This window comes from Geotrypetes seraphini, chromosome 4 (genome assembly GCF_902459505.1).
Source record: "Geotrypetes seraphini chromosome 4, aGeoSer1.1, whole genome shotgun sequence".
Taxonomy (NCBI): domain Eukaryota; kingdom Metazoa; phylum Chordata; class Amphibia; order Gymnophiona; family Dermophiidae; genus Geotrypetes; species Geotrypetes seraphini.
The window spans coordinates 136,636,007-136,655,644 of NC_047087.1; the positions used below are offsets into that span (position 1 = coordinate 136,636,007).

General features: G+C 47.2%; 1 protein-coding gene across 2 annotated transcripts in view; it reads left to right on the plus strand.

The window, feature by feature from the left end:
- PDXK (pyridoxal kinase) overlaps positions 1 to 19,638 on the plus strand; it is a 266,020-nt gene that overhangs the window by 212,749 nt on the left and 33,633 nt on the right. For both annotated transcript variants that reach the window (XM_033943087.1, XM_033943088.1), the window contains exon 9: positions 19,162 to 19,298. In XM_033943087.1, coding sequence (XP_033798978.1) covers positions 19,162 to 19,298 — 137 coding nt within the window. The remainder of the gene's footprint in view (positions 1 to 19,161; positions 19,299 to 19,638) is intronic.

Genomic DNA, 19,638 nt, shown 5'->3' on the forward strand with positions numbered 1-19,638 from the left:
GAGCAAAGCAGTTTCCCTGCCTTACATAGTTCAGAGACAGAGAGTCTGAAGTTCTAAGGAGAGGCAGAGAGAGAGAGAAAAAGGGGGATGGGGTGATGGCCAAGCTTCGTGTTCCATAGATAAAGAGAAGGATAGACAGAGAAAGAGAGAGCTCAAGAGATAGAAGAGAGGACCAGAGTGCCAAGAGCCAAGAGATAGATTTTTGTGTGTTGCAGAGAGGAGGCTTTTATAGCTTGGAATCTTATTCTGAATATAGAAACTATTGTATGTCCCAGTATCTTTCTGTTTAGAATTTGTAAACTGTTTGAAACAATGGTTAATTTAATTGATAAGGAGGGTGTGATACTTGCAGGCATGGTAGATGGGATTAGTCTCTGGCTTCTTTGTCCCATTCAAGCAGCCTATCTTCTTGATAAACAATCCAGTCTGGCTGAATGATTAATGTATGTGAATTCGGTGCAGGCGCACAGAATTCTGCATCCAGAGTCAGATACTTTCCCATAGGCCTTTGCTGACAGTTATGCCAACAGAAAATGCTGATTGCTAGCGATAGCTATGCTGACATCTCCCATACTTTTTTTATTTTTATTTTTATTCTTTGAAATGAAGGGAAGCTTGTAGTACCCTCGCTTACCTCCAACAGCACGTCCCCTGTCCTGCAGAATCTCCAAGCTATGAAGATAGGTTGTATAGTCTGTAAACAGTTCCCATTATGAGTTCAAACCTCTGTCTTAGGTTGTATAGGCCATCATCTGGGCGGGGATCCCAGTATGCTTATATCTTACCCGTTGTTGAGCGAATGAACGGTGCATAAGGGATGCAGGAAGCTTTTTCAGGAGGTTCAGGTATAAAAGGTAACAAGATGTCATGAGAGAGTATGGGATAATACTATGTCTGACCCTGGTAAGGCAATGTAATAGGCCATGCCAAATTAAAACCAAATTAGAACCAAATTAGCAAGTGTCAGAGAAGATACTGGAAATTCATGTATAACTGCCTTAAAAGTTAGAAGGAACTTTGTATGATATGCGTTGTAAAGAAATGTACATGTGTTTCACTTTACAGCAAAAGAAAATCATAATAATACATAGCAAAATTTGTACAATAATTAAGATAATGATAGGGTGAATTAAAACATTAAATACGTGGTTTGCAGTGGGCGAATACCCAAAGAAAAGTTCCCAAACTGAGACATGAGCGTCTCGTAGCAAATTTTCTACAGTTTGTGCAATCTGTCCATTTTCAAAACTGATAGTATGATTCACTTCTTTGGAGGTTTTCTTAAGTTGTTCAATGTAAGTATGGAGTTCAGTAAAGTTCAGCAGCTTGTGGAATGTCTCATTCCCCATACCAAGAGGTAGTGGATGCACAGCATATGAAATAAAGTCTGGAATGTCCATAGAATAGGTTAAATAGGTGGAATTTTACAGCAAAGCGTTCTTAGGAAGGTGGCTATATCCGATGAACAGGAAACATTGTGTACAGCATGTGTGGAAAAGTCTTTGCAGTCAGGGTGCAGGAAGATGAATTACAGTCTCTTTAAACTGGTGAGATGCACGCTTGGGATGAAACGGTGTCTGCACACAGAGTGAGGGATCCACTGGCTTAAAAAGAGTCCCGATATCATTCAGCAGCTGTACTCCAGTGTGATCCAAATAAGAGATAGAAAACGAGAGAGAAACCATGTTGCCTGTACTGAATGTATGGAGAGAGAGAGAGAGAGAGACCAGGTTGCCTGTACTGAATGTGGCAACATGTAACAATATTAATGCATTTACTTGGTATAGTTATGGCAAAGACAGACAATATTCAGGTACTTAAGGTTCTTAATCAGACATTCCAAAAAGAAGATCGGGCCGAGTCGGGAGGCAGAGGGCACGAGCAGGAGAAGCGGCAGAGGTTAGCAGAGCGGGCACTTACTTGGGGCCGAGTCGGGAGGCAGCAGGCACCAGTAAGGGGCTACAGGAGAGAGCGGTGGACACGTGGTGAGGGGCGGTGGCGAGAGGAAGCTCCGCCCACCCACAGCGAGGCACCAGTAGCGTCGGGCGCCCGGACTCCCCCTTAAAAGGGGGGGAGCCAACGGCGCACGGCCGTTCGGCACGCAGCGAAGGCGAGCGGCAAAGGCGCTCGCCTTAGCGAGAGCGCCTTTGCGAAGGGCCTTGAGAAGGGCCAGGACACTACACCAAGGTCAGCACACAACCTGAGACAGAGAGGGAGTGTGGGTGAGAGGTCACAGCAGCAGCAGGCGGAGAGTGAGAGTTGGTGAGAGGTCACAGCAGCAGCAGGCAGAGGGAGAGAGGACACAGCAGCAGCAGGCGGAGAGCGAGAGTGGGAGAGAGGACACAGCAGCAACAGGCAGAGGGAGAGCAAGGGAGTGAGGACACCAACAGATTAGAGGAGACCAGAGTGGTGAGAGCCAGAGGAGAGAGCAGAGCAGGCAGACGAGAGAGCGGAGAGCAGATAGATGGACCAAAGGAGCGGAGCGGAGAGCTGAGGGAGACCGGAGAGCGGAGCGGAGAGCTGAGGGAGACCGGAGAGCGGAGCGGATAAGATAGAAATGGAGGCAGCCGGAATACACCAGAGCTTTCCAGTATACTGCATGGGGTGCCATATGTACGACTACCTCCCCTCGGGAAGGCAGGAGTACATATGCGGCCGGTGCCAGGAGCTGGAAGGCCTGAAGTATGAGGTCGCGAGAGTGCAGGCCAGGGTTCAGGACCTGCAGGGGCAGCACGCTTCAGAGGAGCCATGCCAGGCGTCTGAGGATCCAGACAGAAACAGCTTCATTGAAGATCAGGTGAGGGACCTTGAGAGATTCATCGAGGAGAGCTACAGGAGGGTTGAGGAGCAGAACCAGTAGCAGCTCAGACAGGTGTCACCAGACGAGAGCCAGGACCCACCGGAGGATGGACCTAGTGGAGAGGCCAGTGGAGAGCCCAGGAGGGCAGAGGAGGCCAAGGACCCCGAGGGAGGAGCGCCGAGATTCACCATGGACACGGACCTGAGGCAGAGGAGGCTCTTGAGGAAGGGAAAGACTGCAATTGTTGTGGGAGACTCGATCCTGAGGGAAGTGGACAGTCACGTTGCCAGAGGCCGAGAGGACCGGCTGGTGACATGTCTCCCAGGGGCCAGGACAAAGGACATTGCCGACAGAATCAAGAGGATCCTGGACGGAGCTGAAACGGAGGAGACAGCAGTAATTGTCCACATCGGAACAAATTATGTAAGCCGGAGGAACTTCAGCATGCCCGCGCTAACAGACCAGTTCAGGGTCCTGGGAAGGAAGCTGAAACGGAGGACACAGAGGATAGCATTCTCGGAGATCCTGCCGGTCCCGAGGGCAGATGCAAGGAGGCAGGCCGAACTCCAGGAGGTGAATGCGTGGCTGAGGAGGTGGTGCAAGGAGGAGGGCTTCCACTTTGTGAGGAACTGGTCGTCCTTCTGGGGAAAGAGCAAGCTCTACAGGCGGGATGGCCTGCACCTGAGCACGGCGGGAACAAGAATACTAGCAGCCAACGTTAAGAAGGAGATCGAGAGGGCTTTAAACTACGGAGAGGGGGAAAGCCGACAGCTGACCTGATGACGCTTCGGACAACAGTATCCAGAAAAGATGCTGAACGGGCTGATTGCAGGGAGGAGGATGGGGGACCGATGGAACTCGTGATCAGACAGCGAGGGAAACATCAGGTAACAACTTGCTGGGAGAAGCCTAAGGGGAAGGGGAAAACAGGGGATTCAGGGGGGCGAGATGACACCAGGGTGCAAACAGAAGGCAATAAGGTGGAGCCACAGGGCAAAGGGGAGCCACAAGGCAAGGGGGAACAAACCAAGGCTCAGGGGATGATAACACGGGAGGGGGCTGGTACTCCCCGGGGAAAAGCGGGGAGGTGGGGTGGAGGGGATATGGGGAGGAAGGGAGTTGCGAGGGTAAAGGCGGAGGGCACAGCAGAGGCACCGGGAGCGGGAAAACGGCCCGAGACCCAAGGGAAGGCGGCCCAGGTAAAGGCAGAGGTGGTGGCACCGGGAGCGGGAAAACGGCCCAAGACTCAAGGGAAGGCGGCCCAGGTAAAGGCAGAGGTGGAGGACAAGCACCGGGACCTACAGTGCTTATACGCAAATGCAAGAAGCCTCATGGCTAAGATGGGGGAACTGGAAGTCATGGCCAAGGGGGAGGACCTGGATATAATAGGAATTACAGAAACCTGGTGGACAGAGGAAAATCAATGGGACGTGGCGCTGCCAGGGTACAAGCTCTACAGGAGGGACAGGACCCACAAGAAGGGGGGAGGCATAGCGCTTTATATAAAGGACTATATCTACTCGATTGGGATCGTTATGGCAACAAAGTCAGAGGAGCTGGAATCGCTATGGGTCAAATTGCTGGGAAAGAAGAATGCAGATATAAAGCTGGGGCTGTATTATCGCCCGCCTGGTGCGTCAGAAACAATAGGACACGACTTGGAAGCAGAACTGAGACAGGAATGCAGGACTGGAAGTGTAACAGTGATGGGGGACTTCAATTACCCGGGGATAGATTGGAGTACGGGTCACACCAACTCCACGAGGGAAGCAGGATTCGTAGAAGCTGTGAGGGACTGCTTCATGGAGCAACTAGTCAAGGAACCGACACGAGGGGGTGCTACTCTTGACCTCATCCTTAACGGATTAGGGGGGCCTGAAAGAGGGGTAGAAGTGGGAGGAACACTAGGCAACAGTGATCACAACGTGATCAGATTCACATTAGAAAGGGGGTCACCCATAGTGGGGAGGACCGCATCAACTGCGCTCAACTTCAGGAAAGGGAACTATGTTGCTATGAGGAAAATGGTGGGGAGGAAGCTCAGGAACAGCATTAAGATGGAGACTGCAGGGAGCGCCTGGACCCTTCTCAGGGACACACTGCAGGAAGCGCAAAAACTGTACATCCCCAGTTTCAGGAAAGGCCGCAAGAACAAGCGGCCAAAGGACCCGGTTTGGATGACACCTGAAGTAAAGAGGGCAATCAGTGACAAGAAAGTGTCCTTCCGGAAATGGAAGAGGGACCCAACGGAGGAAAATCACCAGGAGCACAGGAAATGCCAAAAGGAATGCCACCGAGAGGTTAGAAAAAACAAAAGGGAAATACGAGCAGGGGCTGGCCAGGGAGGCGAAAAACTTCAAGGCATTCTTCAGTTACGTAAAGGGGAAGCAACCAGTGAGAGAAGAGGTGGGGCCATTGGATGATGGGGATAGGAAGGGAGTGATTAAGGAGGATAAAGAGGTAGCTGAGAGGTTGAACACGTTCTTCTCGTTGGTCTTCACGAGCGAGGACACGTCCAATATACCGGACTCAGAGGATCTCATGAGTGGGGAGCAGGCCGAAAAATTGGGGCATATAGAGGTAAGTCGGGAGGATGTCCTCAAACAGATTGACAGGTTGAAAAGCGGCAAATCTCCGGGACCGGACGGGATCCACCCAAGGGTTCTAAAGGAACTAAGACAGGAAATAGCGGGAGCGCAATCCAGCATGTTTGCAACCTATCCTTGACAACTGGAGAGGTACCAGAGGACTGGAAACTGGCGAATGTCACACCTATCTTTAAGAAGGGATCGAGAGGTGACCCCGGGAACTACAGGCCGGTGAGCCTGACTTCAGTTATAGGGAAGATGGTGGAAGCAATAATCAAGGACAGCATTTGCGAGCACATTGAGAAAAATGGCCTACTGCGGACAAGCCAGCACGGATTCTGTAAGGGAAGGTCGTGCCTGACAAACCTTCTGTACTTCTTTGAGGGAATAAGCAGTCAGGTGGACAAAGGGGAACCCATAGACATCATTTACCTCGATTTTCAAAAGGCCTTTGACAAGGTGCCACATGAAAGGCTGCTTAGGAAGCTGTGGAACCACGGGGTGGGCGGGGATGTACATAGATGGATCAAGCACTGGCTATCAGGTAGACTACAGAGGGTCGGAGTAAAAGGCCAATATTCTGACTGGCGGGGAGTCATGAGCGGTGTGCCGCAGGGATCGGTGCTGGGGCCGCTACTCTTCAACATATTTATCAATGACCTGGAAACGGAGGCAAAGTGTGAGGTTATAAAATTTGCAGACGATACCAAACTCTGCGCCAGAGTTAGAACCAGGGAGGAGTGTGAGGAACTGCAAAGGGACCTCGATAAGCTGGAGGACTGGGCAAACAAATGGCAAATGCGCTTTAACGTAGATAAATGCAAGGTCATGCACATAGGGAAAAAGAACCCGTTGTTCGAGTATAAAATGGGGGGGGGATTGCTGGGAGACACCGGACTTGAGAGAGACTTGGGTGTGCTAGTGGATCCATCCATGAAACCATCCGCACAGTGTGCAGCAGCCTCGAAGAAAGCCAACAGGATGCTGGGCATCATCAAGAATGGCATAACAACCAGGACGCGGGAAGTCATCATGCCGCTGTATCGAGCGATGGTGCGCCCACATCTGGAATACTGCATTCAATATTGGTCGCCGCACCTCAAGAAGGACATGGCAATTCTTGAGAGAGTCCAAAGGAGGGCAACGAAACTGGTAAGAGGGCTGGAAAACTGCCCATATGCTGAGAGGCTAGATAAACTGGGGCTCTTCTCTCTAGAAAAGAGGAGGCTCAGGGGGGATATGATAGAGACCTTCAAAATACTTAGGGGCATAGAGAGGGTGGACAGGGACAGGTTCTTCAGACTAAAGGGGACGACAGGTACGAGGGGGCACTCAGAGAAACTGAAGGGGGATAGGTTCAAATCAAATACAAGGAAGTTTTTCTTCACCCAAAGGGTCGTGGACACATGGAATGCGCTCCCGGAGGAAGTGATCCGGCAGAGTACAGTACAGGGATTCAAACAGGGATTGGACGGATTCCTGAGGGAAAAGGGGATCGTGGGGTACGGAGGGAGGTGCTGGGGTGTTGCATAAGTATAGACAGCTCACCAGGTCGTGCAGGTGCAAGGCCGGAGGGTTAGGACTTTGAGGGGAAGATAGGACTTCGATGACAAACCTAGGGGGCAAAGGGGGCCCCTTCTGGTGATTAAGGCAGGTCATGACCTGTTGGGCCGCCGCGGGGGCGGACTGCTGGGCGGGATGGACCTGTGGTCTGACCCGGCAGAGGCACTGCTTATGTTCTTATGTTATGTTCTTATATGTTTTTGTGTGCTGCATATAACTATTATGGCACTTCAGAGAGACCATAATTCTGTACTGAATGTATATATAAAAAAAATTATGTCAGAAATGTGTACTGAATCTAACGAGGATCATAGAATAAACACGGTATAAAGTGAAACCTTTACTTAAAAATATAACCCTAACTAAGCTACATTTAGGATATAAAACAATAGGTAAAAAGAACATTGCGCAATTGGGCTAGTTAAAAAAAAAAATGGGGTGAAGAGCTCTAGAAATGGCCAATGTTATGAATCCTGGGGTACCCCCTAAACTAAAACAAATAGACAAAAGACAGACCACATGGCACAGACAAAACATAAAACACAAATTTTGAGGCATGAGGCTATTCTTCCCTCTGTCAAATGTGCAGGGCTGAATTTAACTCTGCAAATAAACACATTGTTATAGAAAAACACAGCAAAGATGAACACCTGAGTAGTACAAATAATGCATATCATAACCATCTCATATTCAGAAAAGGCATAAAGCTAATATCTTCTTTGGAACGTCTTTATCTCTGCAGTGATAAAGAGGAACCTTGGAAAACACTAGAAATATCTTTGTGCCAAAACTGGTCTGGGATGGCTTTGTATATATCCGAACTGCTGCTAAGAAAAAGAAAAAACATTATAAATTGGCAGCATCCTCAAGGTCACTTAGAGCAAACTTTATCCCTGTTCCATTCCAGCCGACCTTGACCACATGTCTGCCACCTGGGTCCCACTGCACTCGGAGGAGTGGGCACTGCGGTGCAGAAGTTAGGTGCAGGCTAGATTTGTCTTCTTTTGTCTGCACTGTCATGTCCTGGCATTCAGAGGCAAGGGGCAAATTCCGAAAATCATTAGTCATGTTTAGGACAGAGAAAAATGCACATTTAGGGTTAAATTTCACAGTAATGTCAGAGTAAGAGGCAGCCACTGGTACTACAGGCTTTGAAATCTTAGTTAGGGCCCGAGAGTGTATAGTGAGCCTAACAGAGCCATCTGAATTAGCATCTGACCAAGCTGGAGAGCCACATGCTAAAGAGATAGGTCCGCTCAGACCCCTCTCCTCCATCATAGGCACCAGTTCTGTTGCTGGAGGAAGTACTGGTTGCTGTGTTTGTAGTTCAGGATCTTTGCCCTCAAACAAAATTTCTGTGTACCTTTTCCCACAATCTTGTGCCCAAACTGAAACATCTGCAACCTCTGAGTGAGTTATACTACGATCATGCTTCTGCACTAGAATGCTATACTGTGTGGCTAATTGCACAGGAATAACCTCATGAACCAAAGATTTAGAAGCATTTGGAATTTCTGTACCTAATGCAAGACCAGCCACCTCAACTATTTCTTTGCCTGTATTCTCACTCGTGCTGGCAGTAGTTTCTACAATGTCTTTCATTTGTTCCTTTTGTGGGATAGACACACACTTTGAAGCTTTGTCATTGAGACCCTGAATCTCACAAATTTCCATATTTTTCTGATCTCCAGTAGGAGGCGCTCTATCTGTAAAATTGATTCCAGCCCCTGTATCAATCAAAGTTAATTTATCCTGACCCTCTATGGTAGTATTAACATTGGGGCAGCTGCAAGTGTCCAATATCAAAGGTGCCACATACCTCAAGCTGAATTCTGAGTCTGACTTCTTTCCCTTATCCTGCGTCTCCAAAAGTGAGTCCACAGGTAAGTGAAAGGAGTCTGGCTGGGCTGTGAAGGCCTGAGTCACCTTGGCATTCGGACACAGAGAGTCAGGACATCCCTATGCACTAGCACTGTTTTTCCTGGCTGTCAAATCACTTTTTACTCTGTCCAATTCTATCTGCATTGTATTTCCATCCTGTTCCCATTTGAATTTCTCTTTTTCTAATGCTTCTGTCTGTGCTCTGAGCTCATGGAAGGGAATGTAAGTGGAGGAATTTCTGTAACTACCTCTGACATGCCCTCTATTTCCTGTGTGTGGTGTTTTCTTGTATTGGGGTGCTCCCTCAGCACACCACTTTCTAGCTTCTGAAATAATTTGAGCTGGCTGGGTCTTCCACACAGACCCAATCCTGAGCAGTAAAGTGTCAAAAGGCGTAGTTTTAGGGTCCTCCGAGAACAACAGAAGGTGTTTAGTAATCTCGGGAGATAATAATTCTAATAGGAATTCTTTATGTTCTCTCTGACCATAATCTGAAGAAATGGGCCAATGTTCATGTTCGTTAAGTACCGCGTTGATTACCCACACTCTATATGCAAACTGCTCTGGTGTATCGGTTGGCAGGGGTGAAAGAGTTCTAAGTACTTGCAAAGAGGTGCAGCGAAATAGTTGTTCGATGCCCATCTTTACAAATTGATATGAATGAACAAGAGATCCAAATTTATAATAATGTGGACCCAGGGCTAGGTGCATAAGCTTATCAAAATCTGCATTGTTCCTTTTGAATTTCCCTAGACCCCAGTGAATCAGTATGTCAGTAGCCCATTTGCACCATTCATTTATGGTAAAAGGCATAGGGCCCACTTTCTCCACTATTCTTTCAATGTCACTATCTTTCATATGTCCCTGCAGTACTACAGTTACTGGAGCTGTGTCACTTATAGGGGTACTTTTGGTATTGCTCTGGCCTGGTAATGAATTTTCCTCATCTTCATTTGTGGGTTCTTCTTCCTATTCTACATCTGTAGCTAGTTTACCTTTTCTCTGACCTGCTACAAAAACGGTTTTCTGACTACATGGATTATATGGTGAGAGTGGCAATGGTGCAGACGGCAGAATCTGTGAGGAGACAGCATTAACCTGTCCCTGTGAGGCACATTTTGACTTTAAATACTTTAATTCTGCCTTGGCCTCTTCTAATTGTTCATTTACAGTTAAAAAGGAATTTGTAGCTTGAACAATTTGGGTTCTTAGCATGGATATATTAATTTGTGCCTCATCTAAGACTTTGGACAGCTGATGGCACTGAGTGTTCAAGTCAGTATTTTCTTGTCTTATGCTACGAAGTCCTCTACATAGCCCCTGAATGAAAAGGCATTTTTGTTTAGTTTTCTTACTAAACTCCTGAGAATGAGAAACCATTTGTTTCTGAATAGTGTGCCATGTGTTTTCTGGAAAATTACCCTCATATGGACCCCCTTTCTTGTCAAAATATTTGTGTACAATATCTGTGAGTTCTTTAAAATCAAAAGGGTTCATATTTGAGGCTGCAGAAGTCTGCCTTGGTTCGTGGGCCTTGCTCATATATTTATATGGCCTTCTAAATGTCTCTGTCTGTGTGTAGCCTTTGAGATTGAAATGCTCCCACTGATGAAGGAGGGAGACTTTAGTTAATAGGTAGAAAATCGAGGTAAAGCGTGTTAGGCAAGAGTCATTGGCATAAATAATACACTTATGCCCACACTTGCCCACACTGGTTACTACCTGAAATTTACAGGCAGAAGTTTAGCAGGAAAAATATAAGAAGTCTGTTAGAAGAGGAGAGATGCCAGCTGCCAGTTCCAGTCAAGTGTACACTGGGCCTTTCACCAGGGCAGAGACTGACAAGAAATAGAATTAAAAGCACAAGGTAAAAAAGTAAAAGTTATTAGTACAGATGTGGCGTGTCTTAATTGAGTGACTGTTTTCACTTTGAACCCTGCTTTTCTTCAGAGCAGCTCAAATATTCTTACATGCAACACCCTAGCAAGCTTATAATAGCAAATCATACAATGCAAACTGGCACAGGTAACACTACAAAGCCTTTTGATAGTAAAATCTCACCAAATATAAAACCCAAAATATTACTAAAACTTTTCACAAGTTTTTTCACAAGTGTGTCATCCAGTCTAAAAGAATTTAAGGGTTCCAGAAGGTCTTTTGATTTCTATCTCACTCTGTCTATCAATCAAAAATACAAGTAAAATCTCACCAAGTATAAAACCCCACAATATTACTGGAACTTTTCACCAGTGTGTCATCCAGTCCAAAGTACAATCAATCTAAGGGTTTTCCAATGTCTTTTGATTTCTATCTCACTCTGTCTATATATAAAAAAAAAAAAATTGAATTCTACTTACCCAAATGAAATCATCAGGAAGGACCGAGAGAAGCCCCCAAAATGTCAGGTTTGTTAGTGGCCCCCCCAATGTATGGTTGGTGGGGTCACTTGAGAGGTGCCCTTACAAATGCCAGGTCCCAGGTTCAGTTCCCTCACAGATGATTCACCAGGAAATAGAATCAAAGAGGCACAGCCAGAGGTGATTGCATAAAGAATATATTATAGAAATAGGCTTACAGAAAAGTAGTATTCATAGGCATTACAACAATTAAGCATTACAATTAAGTAGAGAGCAAAGCAGTTTCCCTGCCTTACATAGTTCAGAGACAGAGAGTCTGAAGTTCTAAGGGGAGGCAGAGAGAGAGAGAAAAAGGGGGATGGGGTGATGGTCCAAGCTTCGTGTTCCATAGATAAAGAGAAGGATAGACAGAGAAAGAGAGAGCTCAAGAGATAGAATAGAGGACCAGAGTGTCAAGAGATAGATTTTTGTGTGTTGCAGAGAGGAGGCTTTTATAACTTGGAATCTTATTCTGAATATAGAAACTATTGTATGTCCCAGTATCTTTCTGTTTAGAATTTGTAAACTGTTTGAAACAATGGTTAATTTAATTGATAAGGAGGGTGTGATACTTGCAGGCATGGTAGATGGGATTAGTCTCTGGCTTCTTTGTCCCATTCAAGCAGCCTATCTTCTTGATAAACAATCCAGTCTGGCTGAATGATTAATGTATGTGAATTCGGTGCAGGAGCACAGAATTCTGCATCAAGAGTCAGATACTTTCCCATAGGCCTTTGCTGACAGTTATGCCAACAGAAAATGCTGATTGCTAGCGATAGCTATGCTGTCATCATCCTCATCTTCTCACACAGGACCCAATTGCGCTTCAGGATCCGAACCACTTTGTTCTTACAGTCTGGCTATTGAGTGCTTTACTCTTTAGTTCACCCGCCTTATGAGTCTCTGGAACGTGCATTCTTAATGGATCTCACAGTAAAGTCTGTCTTTCTGGTGGCCACTACCTCTGCTGCAGGATTTCTGAGCTTCAGGCTATTTCCTGACAGGATCACTTTTTATGTATCATGGATTCTGGTGTGATTTTGCACACTGTTCCCTCCTTTCTTCCCAAAGTGATCTCTACCTTTCATGTTAATCAGGAGGTCTGGCTTCCTTCCTTTAGTACCTCCGGTTCGAGGGAGTACAGGTGTTGCAGTCTTTGGATGTGCGCAGGATCCTGTTGCGGTACCTTGAGGTCACGAACAAGTTTCGTGTCTCTGACCATCTATTTGTACTGGTGGGTCCTGCCTGCAAGGCAGATGGACCCGTATGGCTATTTCCTCTGCTTACATAGTGGCTGGAAAGAAGCCCCCCCCCCCCCTTTTTTTATGAGGACTCACTCTACCAGAGGCATCTCTTCCTTCTGGGCTGAGTCGTAGGTGATCTTCTTGGAGGAGATTTGCAGAGCTGCTACCTGGTCCTCTTTGCATACTTTTACCAAGTTTTACAGGATCGATGTGGCAGCCAAGCAGGATGCTGCTTTTGGCTCCTTCGTTTTGGCAGCAGACTAATCAGTCCCACTCTGTTATATCCTACTAGTTCAGAGTGGGATTGTACAAGAATGAAAGATTAGGTTCTTACCTTTGTTATTCTTCTTTCTTGTAAATCCATGCGGTTTTCCTGCAACCTGCCCTGTGAATTGCTGATTCGCTGATTGTCTGCCTTTACAAGTACTGGTAAGCTGTATTTCTGAATTCTTGACCAGCCTTTCTAGGAGTTCCATCCAAATGTGTTTAGCACTTTGTTTTGGGGGTCCCTAGTTCCAGCACCCCCTTCCATCAGTGCAGACTGTGTCTCCTTATAGCACTATTATTTTTATTGTTCAGGTTCATGCTGTTTTAATAACCTGTTTCAATTGTTCATGTTTGTTCTGATTTCATGTTCTGAGTAGATTAGACTTATTGGCCAGAGAGTATTCCCCTTACCCCTCTCTTTTGTCCTCTAAAGGTGTTTCTGGCTGCTTGGTCACGAACTGGATTCTGGGGGGCAGTCCTGAGGTAAGAGGGGAGTGGCTCAAGATTCTATATAATGAGGCTCCCTACAAGCTTTCTAGCGACCACAGGAAAATAACCCACTACTCCAGGAATAGAGCATGGATTTACAAGAAAGAAGAATAACAAAGGTAAGAACCTAATCTTTCGTTTTTGTAAATTCCTGTGATGTGTTTTTGCTGCAGAGTGGCATGGGATGGGTGTTTTGAGAAGATATGATGTATATTCTTGTTGATTTGTAGTCTTTGCTAAAGGTATTGCATCTAATATGGTGAATGGTCTGCATTTAGGCACAACAATAGCTGCTGCTTTTAAAGTGAAACTGGATCTTCAGCACAAGTACTGGGATACCAATCAGTGTTGAATATCTACTTTCAGTGCCAACCCGCAAGTGGTATCCAGTTAGCAACCATAGTCTGAATTGGATAACAAACCGAATAAAGGCCCAAATTCACTAAGCAAACTGATCGTGTACCAATCGGTTTGCGAGTCCTTTGTGACTAAATTTCCCTCCAACCCCATTCACTAAAACCTGTAGTAATTAGTGCTGCCCGATTCACAATTCGAATTGATTTAGTTTCCCAAAAAATCGGCCTCCCGATTCAATGATTGACCCTTCCCCCATACCTTCCAAAAGCAGGAGCTGCAGCGCTGCCTCTTGCTGGCCATCCGCTGCCGCTACTGCTTGAGGGGGAAGAGTCAGTCAGAAAGGCCTCCTCCAGCTTCCCAGCTCTTACCTTCTTAAGGTTAACACGGCAGCTTGCAGGCTTGTTGGTGTTATAGCAATCCCTGCAGCTGCCCGTCGTCCTCAACGACACGTTCTCTCTGCTATGTCCTGCCCCTGCTCTGACGTCAGGGACAGGATTACGGCAGAGAGAACGTGCCGCTGAGGATGACGGGTAGCTGCAGGGATCGCTATAGCACTAGCGATCCTGCAGGCTTCCGTGTTAGCCTAAAAGTAAGAGTGGGGAAGCTGGGGGAGGATACAGGCTTGCGGGGGGAGCAGGCCGAAGAGTACCTTCATGGCAGGAGGGCAGGCCATTGCGGAGGGAGCAGTCCAAAGAGTGCTTTCACGGCAGTAGGGCAAGCCTTTGCGGGGGGGGAGCAGGAGAAAAGAGTGCCTTCACGGCAGGGGGGCAGGCCTTCGCAGCGGGGAGCAGGCCGAAGAGTGCCTTCATGGCAGGGGGGCAGGCTTGTGCAGAGGGAAGAGGAGGAAGAGTTTCTTTGCGGTGGGGAGGCAGGCCTGTGCAGAGAGGAGGAGGAAGGAGTAAGAGAGAGGAGGAGACCAAACAAAAAAGAGGGGGAGGAAAGCAAAGGAGAGGTACTGGACTAAAGGAGAGAGGGAGAAGAAATGCAAGACCACAAGGGGAAGGGTACAAGAGGAACAGAATTTTGAGTTCACAACTGCTGATGTTTACAGAGAACTGTCAAGACTCAAGGTGAACAAAGCCATGGGACCGGACAATTTGCACCCAAGAGTGCTCAGAGAGCTATGCGATGTTCTGGCAAAACCGTTTGCCATGCTCTTCAATCTCTCCCTAAGTACGGGGAGAGTCCCCCTGGACTGGAAAACAGCTAACGTCGTTCCTCTGCACAAAAAGGGTTGCAGAGCAGAGCCTGCGAATTACAGACCGGTGAGTCTCACATCAATAGTGTGTAAACTCATGGAAACTCTACTTAAAGGTAAATTAGACACGGTATTGGATGAGGGGAATCTAAGGGATCCCTGCCAACATGGATTCACTAGGGGCAGGTCATGCCAATCCAATCTTATCAGTTTCTTTGATTGGGTGACAGGAAAGCTAGACTCGGGAGAGTCTCTGGACATAGTGTACTTGGATTTCAGTAAAGCTTTTGACAGTGTCCCACACCGTAGACTATTAAACAAGATGAAATCGATGGGGTTAGGTGAGAAACTAACTGCATGGGTCAATGATTGGCTGAGTGGAAGACTTCAGAGGGTGATGGTCAACGGCACCCTCTCTGAGACTTCGGAGGTGACCAGCGGAGTGCCGCAGGGCTCAGTCCTGGGACCATCCCTTTTCAACATATTCATAAGGGACTTGACCCGAGGGCTTCAGGGTAAAGTAGCACTGTTTGCCGACGATGCCAAACTGTGTAATACAGTAAGCGAAAGCAATCTCAAGGATAGCATGACGCATGATCTGATCACGTTGGAAAACTGGTCCTCGATATGGCAGCTGGGCTTCAATGCTAAGAAGTGTAAGGTCATGCATCTCGGCAGCAGAAATCCATGCAGAACATACACCTTGAATGGAGAAACACTAGCTAGGACTTCAGAAGAACGGGACTTGGGAGTAATCATCAGTGCAGACATGAAGGCTGCCAAACAGGTAGAGAAGGCCTCATCCAAGGCAAGGCAAATGATGGGATGTATCAATAGAAGCTTCGTTAGCCGCAAACCTGAAGTCATAATGCCACTTTACAGAACCATGGTGAGACCTCATCTGGAATACTGTGTGCAATTCTGGAGGCCACATTACCGTAAAGATGTGCTTCGAGCTGAGTCAGTCCAGCGGATGGCCACTAGGATGGTCTCCGGACTCAAGGGTCTCTCATACGAAGAAAGACTGGGCAAATTGCAGCTCTATACTCTCGAAGAGCGCAGGGAAAGGGGTGACATGATAGAGACATTTAAGTACGTCACAGGTCGTGTCGAGGTGGAAAATGACATATTCTTTCCCAAGGGACCCTCGGTCACAAGGGGGCACCCGCTCAAACTCAGAGGAGGGAAATTTAGTGGTGACACCAGGAAGTATTTCTTCACAGAAAGGGTGGTGGATCAGTGGAACAAACTTCCGGAGCAGGTGATCAGAGCCACCAGCGTGCTCGACTTTAAGAATAAATGGGACATCCACGTGGGATCCCTGCGAGGGTCGAGTTAAGGAGCTGGGTCATTAGCACTCAGACTTAATGGGGTGGGTCAGTAGAGTGGGCAGACTTGGTGGGCTGTAGCCCTTTTCTGCCGTCATCTTTCTATGTTTCTATGTTTCTATACTGCTTCAAAATAGGTGGGCAGGATGGCAGGAGAGATAGTAGGAAAAAGCCTGTACCTGGGGAAGGGGATATAAGAGGTAAGGAAGAGAGAAAGAACAAGCTGGATATGGGGAGAGATAAGATGCTGGACATGGAGGGAGCATAGGAATGGGGACAGTACTGGAGAGGAGAATAGGGACAGGGACTCAGAAGAGAGATGCTGGATGAAAGGGTAGTTGAGAAAAGGAGAGATGGTGGATCTGGGGATGGTGGGGTCCATCGCTGCAGCTGCGGGGGGATGGAGATGAAAAAAAAGAAAGATGCCAGACCTCTGGGGGAGGAAAGGGAAACAGAAGGGGAGCACAGAGATGGAAGATGGATGGTTAGCACAGAGAAAGAAGAAAGAAGGAGAGCCTGATCAGAAGACAACCAGACCAACATGGGACCAAAATGATTTGAAAAATAACCAGACAAGAAAAGATAGGAAAAAAATTTTATTTTCTGTTTTGTGATTACAATATGTCAGATTTGAAATGTATATTCTTCCAGAGTTGGTGTTGGACCGCGAATGTGAGCTAGGATTTAACAGAGAGAGGAAAAGTATTTTTTGTTTGTTTATTTTGTTTACACCATAGGCAGTGTGGGTAGGAGAGGGCAAAGGGGGTGAAGAGGCTATAAAATAAACCCATCAGGATGTTTGGAAAAAAACCACCCAATTGGGCAGGAAAATCGAATCGAAAAATCGATTCAATAAGTTGAATCGAATCGAATCAAAATTTTTTCCCCTGAATCGGGCAGGACTAGTAGCGATCCTCCCATGCAAATTAGCAAAACCCCATGCAAAATAGCCAAGCAATTGATTCACTAACAATTACTTGGTTATTTCGAATCAGGTTTTACTATTGGCAAACCCGACTGCTGCAGATCTGTCGTTAACTGAATTACCGACAGGTCTGCAGGTTTTTTGACAGGCCTGCCTGTCTTTTTTATTCATTTTTTCCCCATGGCATAGATATTTTGCGTGTGTTACACACGCAAAATATCTGCCCCAGAAAAAAAAATAGAAAGAAAAAGACAGGCAGGCCTGTCAAAAGAACGGCTGAGGGCCCCTCCCCCCCCCCCGGTGACCCACTCCCTCCTGCAACCACCCGACGCTGCCCTCCACACGGGCTCTCTGCTTGTCAAAAAAGTAAAGAAAAAGTTTTTTTTAAAGTCACGATGCCCTCCCCCCCTCGCCGATGCCCCACAAAACACAGGAGGGATGCCAACTCCCTCCTGCTATGTTAAACTCCTTCTGGTCTGGCCAGACCCTGCCCACCTCCCTCCCTGTTGCAAAATATGGCTGGCTAGGCCGGGCACACCCACAAAAAACCAGACTGCAGGAGGGATGCTAACTCCCTGGACACCCCCTACCCATTCCAGGCCCCTATTCCACCCCCCTTCCCCGTACCTTTAACAGAGCAGGAGGGATGTTCAACCCCTCCTGCTCCAATGCCTCCCGTGACAACTCTGAGGCCTTATGCCCCTCCCCAGCACATCATGTGATGCATGGGCAGGGCCTAAGGCCCTGATTGGCTCATGCTCCTACCTTGGGAGGGGCCTGGGGCTCCTGAGCCAATCAGGGACTTCCTTAGGCTCAGCCCTAAGGAAGTCCTTGATTGGCTCAGGTGCCCCAGGCCCCTCCCAAGATGGGAGCCTGAGCCAATCAGGGCCTTAGGCTCCTCCCTGTACATCACATGATGCAACAGGGTGGGGCCTAAGGCCTCAGAGTCGTCGCGGGAGGCATTGGAGCAGTTGGGGTTGAACACCCCCCCTGCTATGGTAAAGGTACGGGGAAGGGAGATGGAAAGGGGGCCTGGAATGGGTAGGGGGTGTCTGGGGGTGGTTATGGCAGGAGTAAGTTGGCATCCCTCCTGCCTTTTGTGGGGCATTGGCATGTGGGGGGGGCATCGCAACTTTTTTTTTCTTTTCCTTTTTTTACTTTTTGTAAGTCAGGGAGCCCGTGGTTTTAACCCACGGGTTAAAACCATGGGATCCCAGTACAGGAAGGGCAGGAGAGATTTGGGGCGAAAGCAGGGTGGCAGGAGAGATTCGGGGCGAGAGCGGGGTGGTAGGAGAGATTCGGGGTGAGAGCGGGAGAGTCAGGGCAGGCAGATTCAGGGCACAGCTTCGGGGAAGCAGAGAGCAGGCTTTAGGGCAAATTTTTTGTGGGGTTCTGTGCACTTGTTGGGAGGGGAGGTTAATTTTTTTTTAAATCGGGCAGATATTTTGTGTGTGTATCTACCCGATTAAAAAAAATTTTTTTTAAAGCTGGCAGAAGCCCTAACAGCAGTGACAGGAGGCTGCTTCTCCTGTCACTACTGTCAGGGTGTGCATATGAGCGGTGATCGCTCTCTACTGATCCCGACCGTGGGTAGGGGGCGTGTTAACGATCGCCCCCATTTGCATGCAGGTCTTTAGTGAATTCGTCGGCCGGTATTCAAACGGAAACTGATCGTGCACGGTTTGGAGGTTTAGTGAATTTGGGCCAAAGTTGGGATAGCGTTTTTGCTGTCCTGACTTTATCTGGTTAGCTATCTGATTAGAAGTCTCTATGTGGCTACTGAACCAGATAATCTCCAACTTCTTCCACAGTTCAGCCTGCCATTGTCCAAATAGTGTCAAGATAGAAGAAATATACAGCAACAGTGTATGGATGGTGCCACTGAATAGCCCTCTTACTCATACATATCCAGTTAACAGCACCTGCTAACTGGATAAGTGCATTTGAAAATCTACCCTATTGTTCTTTGCTGCCAGTGCAACCTATGTTTAAGTCTCTACATGTAGTATATTTATTTCTCTAAATGCAGTTAGTGTACAGTGATGCATCTTGGCTGTAGGAGCTGCATGAAACCTGTAGTTTGGTTTATGCTTTTGGGGGCCTGTGCCCTCCTTTCATCCTTCAGCTAATGTGAACGGCACCACAGTGACAGAGAGAATTCGCATGGAGATACCCAAGGTGGATGCTGTTTTTGTTGGCACAGGAGATTTGTTTGCTGCCATGCTCCTTGCCTGGACTCATCAATATCCTAATAACCTTAAGGTAAGGTGAATTCTAAAAACTTGATCATTTGCAGGTAAATGCTGTTTTAGAAAAAATAAAGTATGAATTGGGAATCTGTGGGTCAATATTTAAACTTTTTTTCCCAATTCAATCAATACCCTATATGGAACAAACCAGGGACTCTAAAACACTGCAAGGCCTCACCAGGACATACACACTTCATTCACTCAGTCACAAATGGAAAAAAGAAAAAGAAGTGGAGAAAAAGCCTAAAGTTATGTTTCATTTGGTAAAAAAAACTCCACTTCACATAAATAACCACTTGCACTTGTGAAATATAAATACTGATGAAAAAAAGGCACTAAAGCAGCCCATAGAG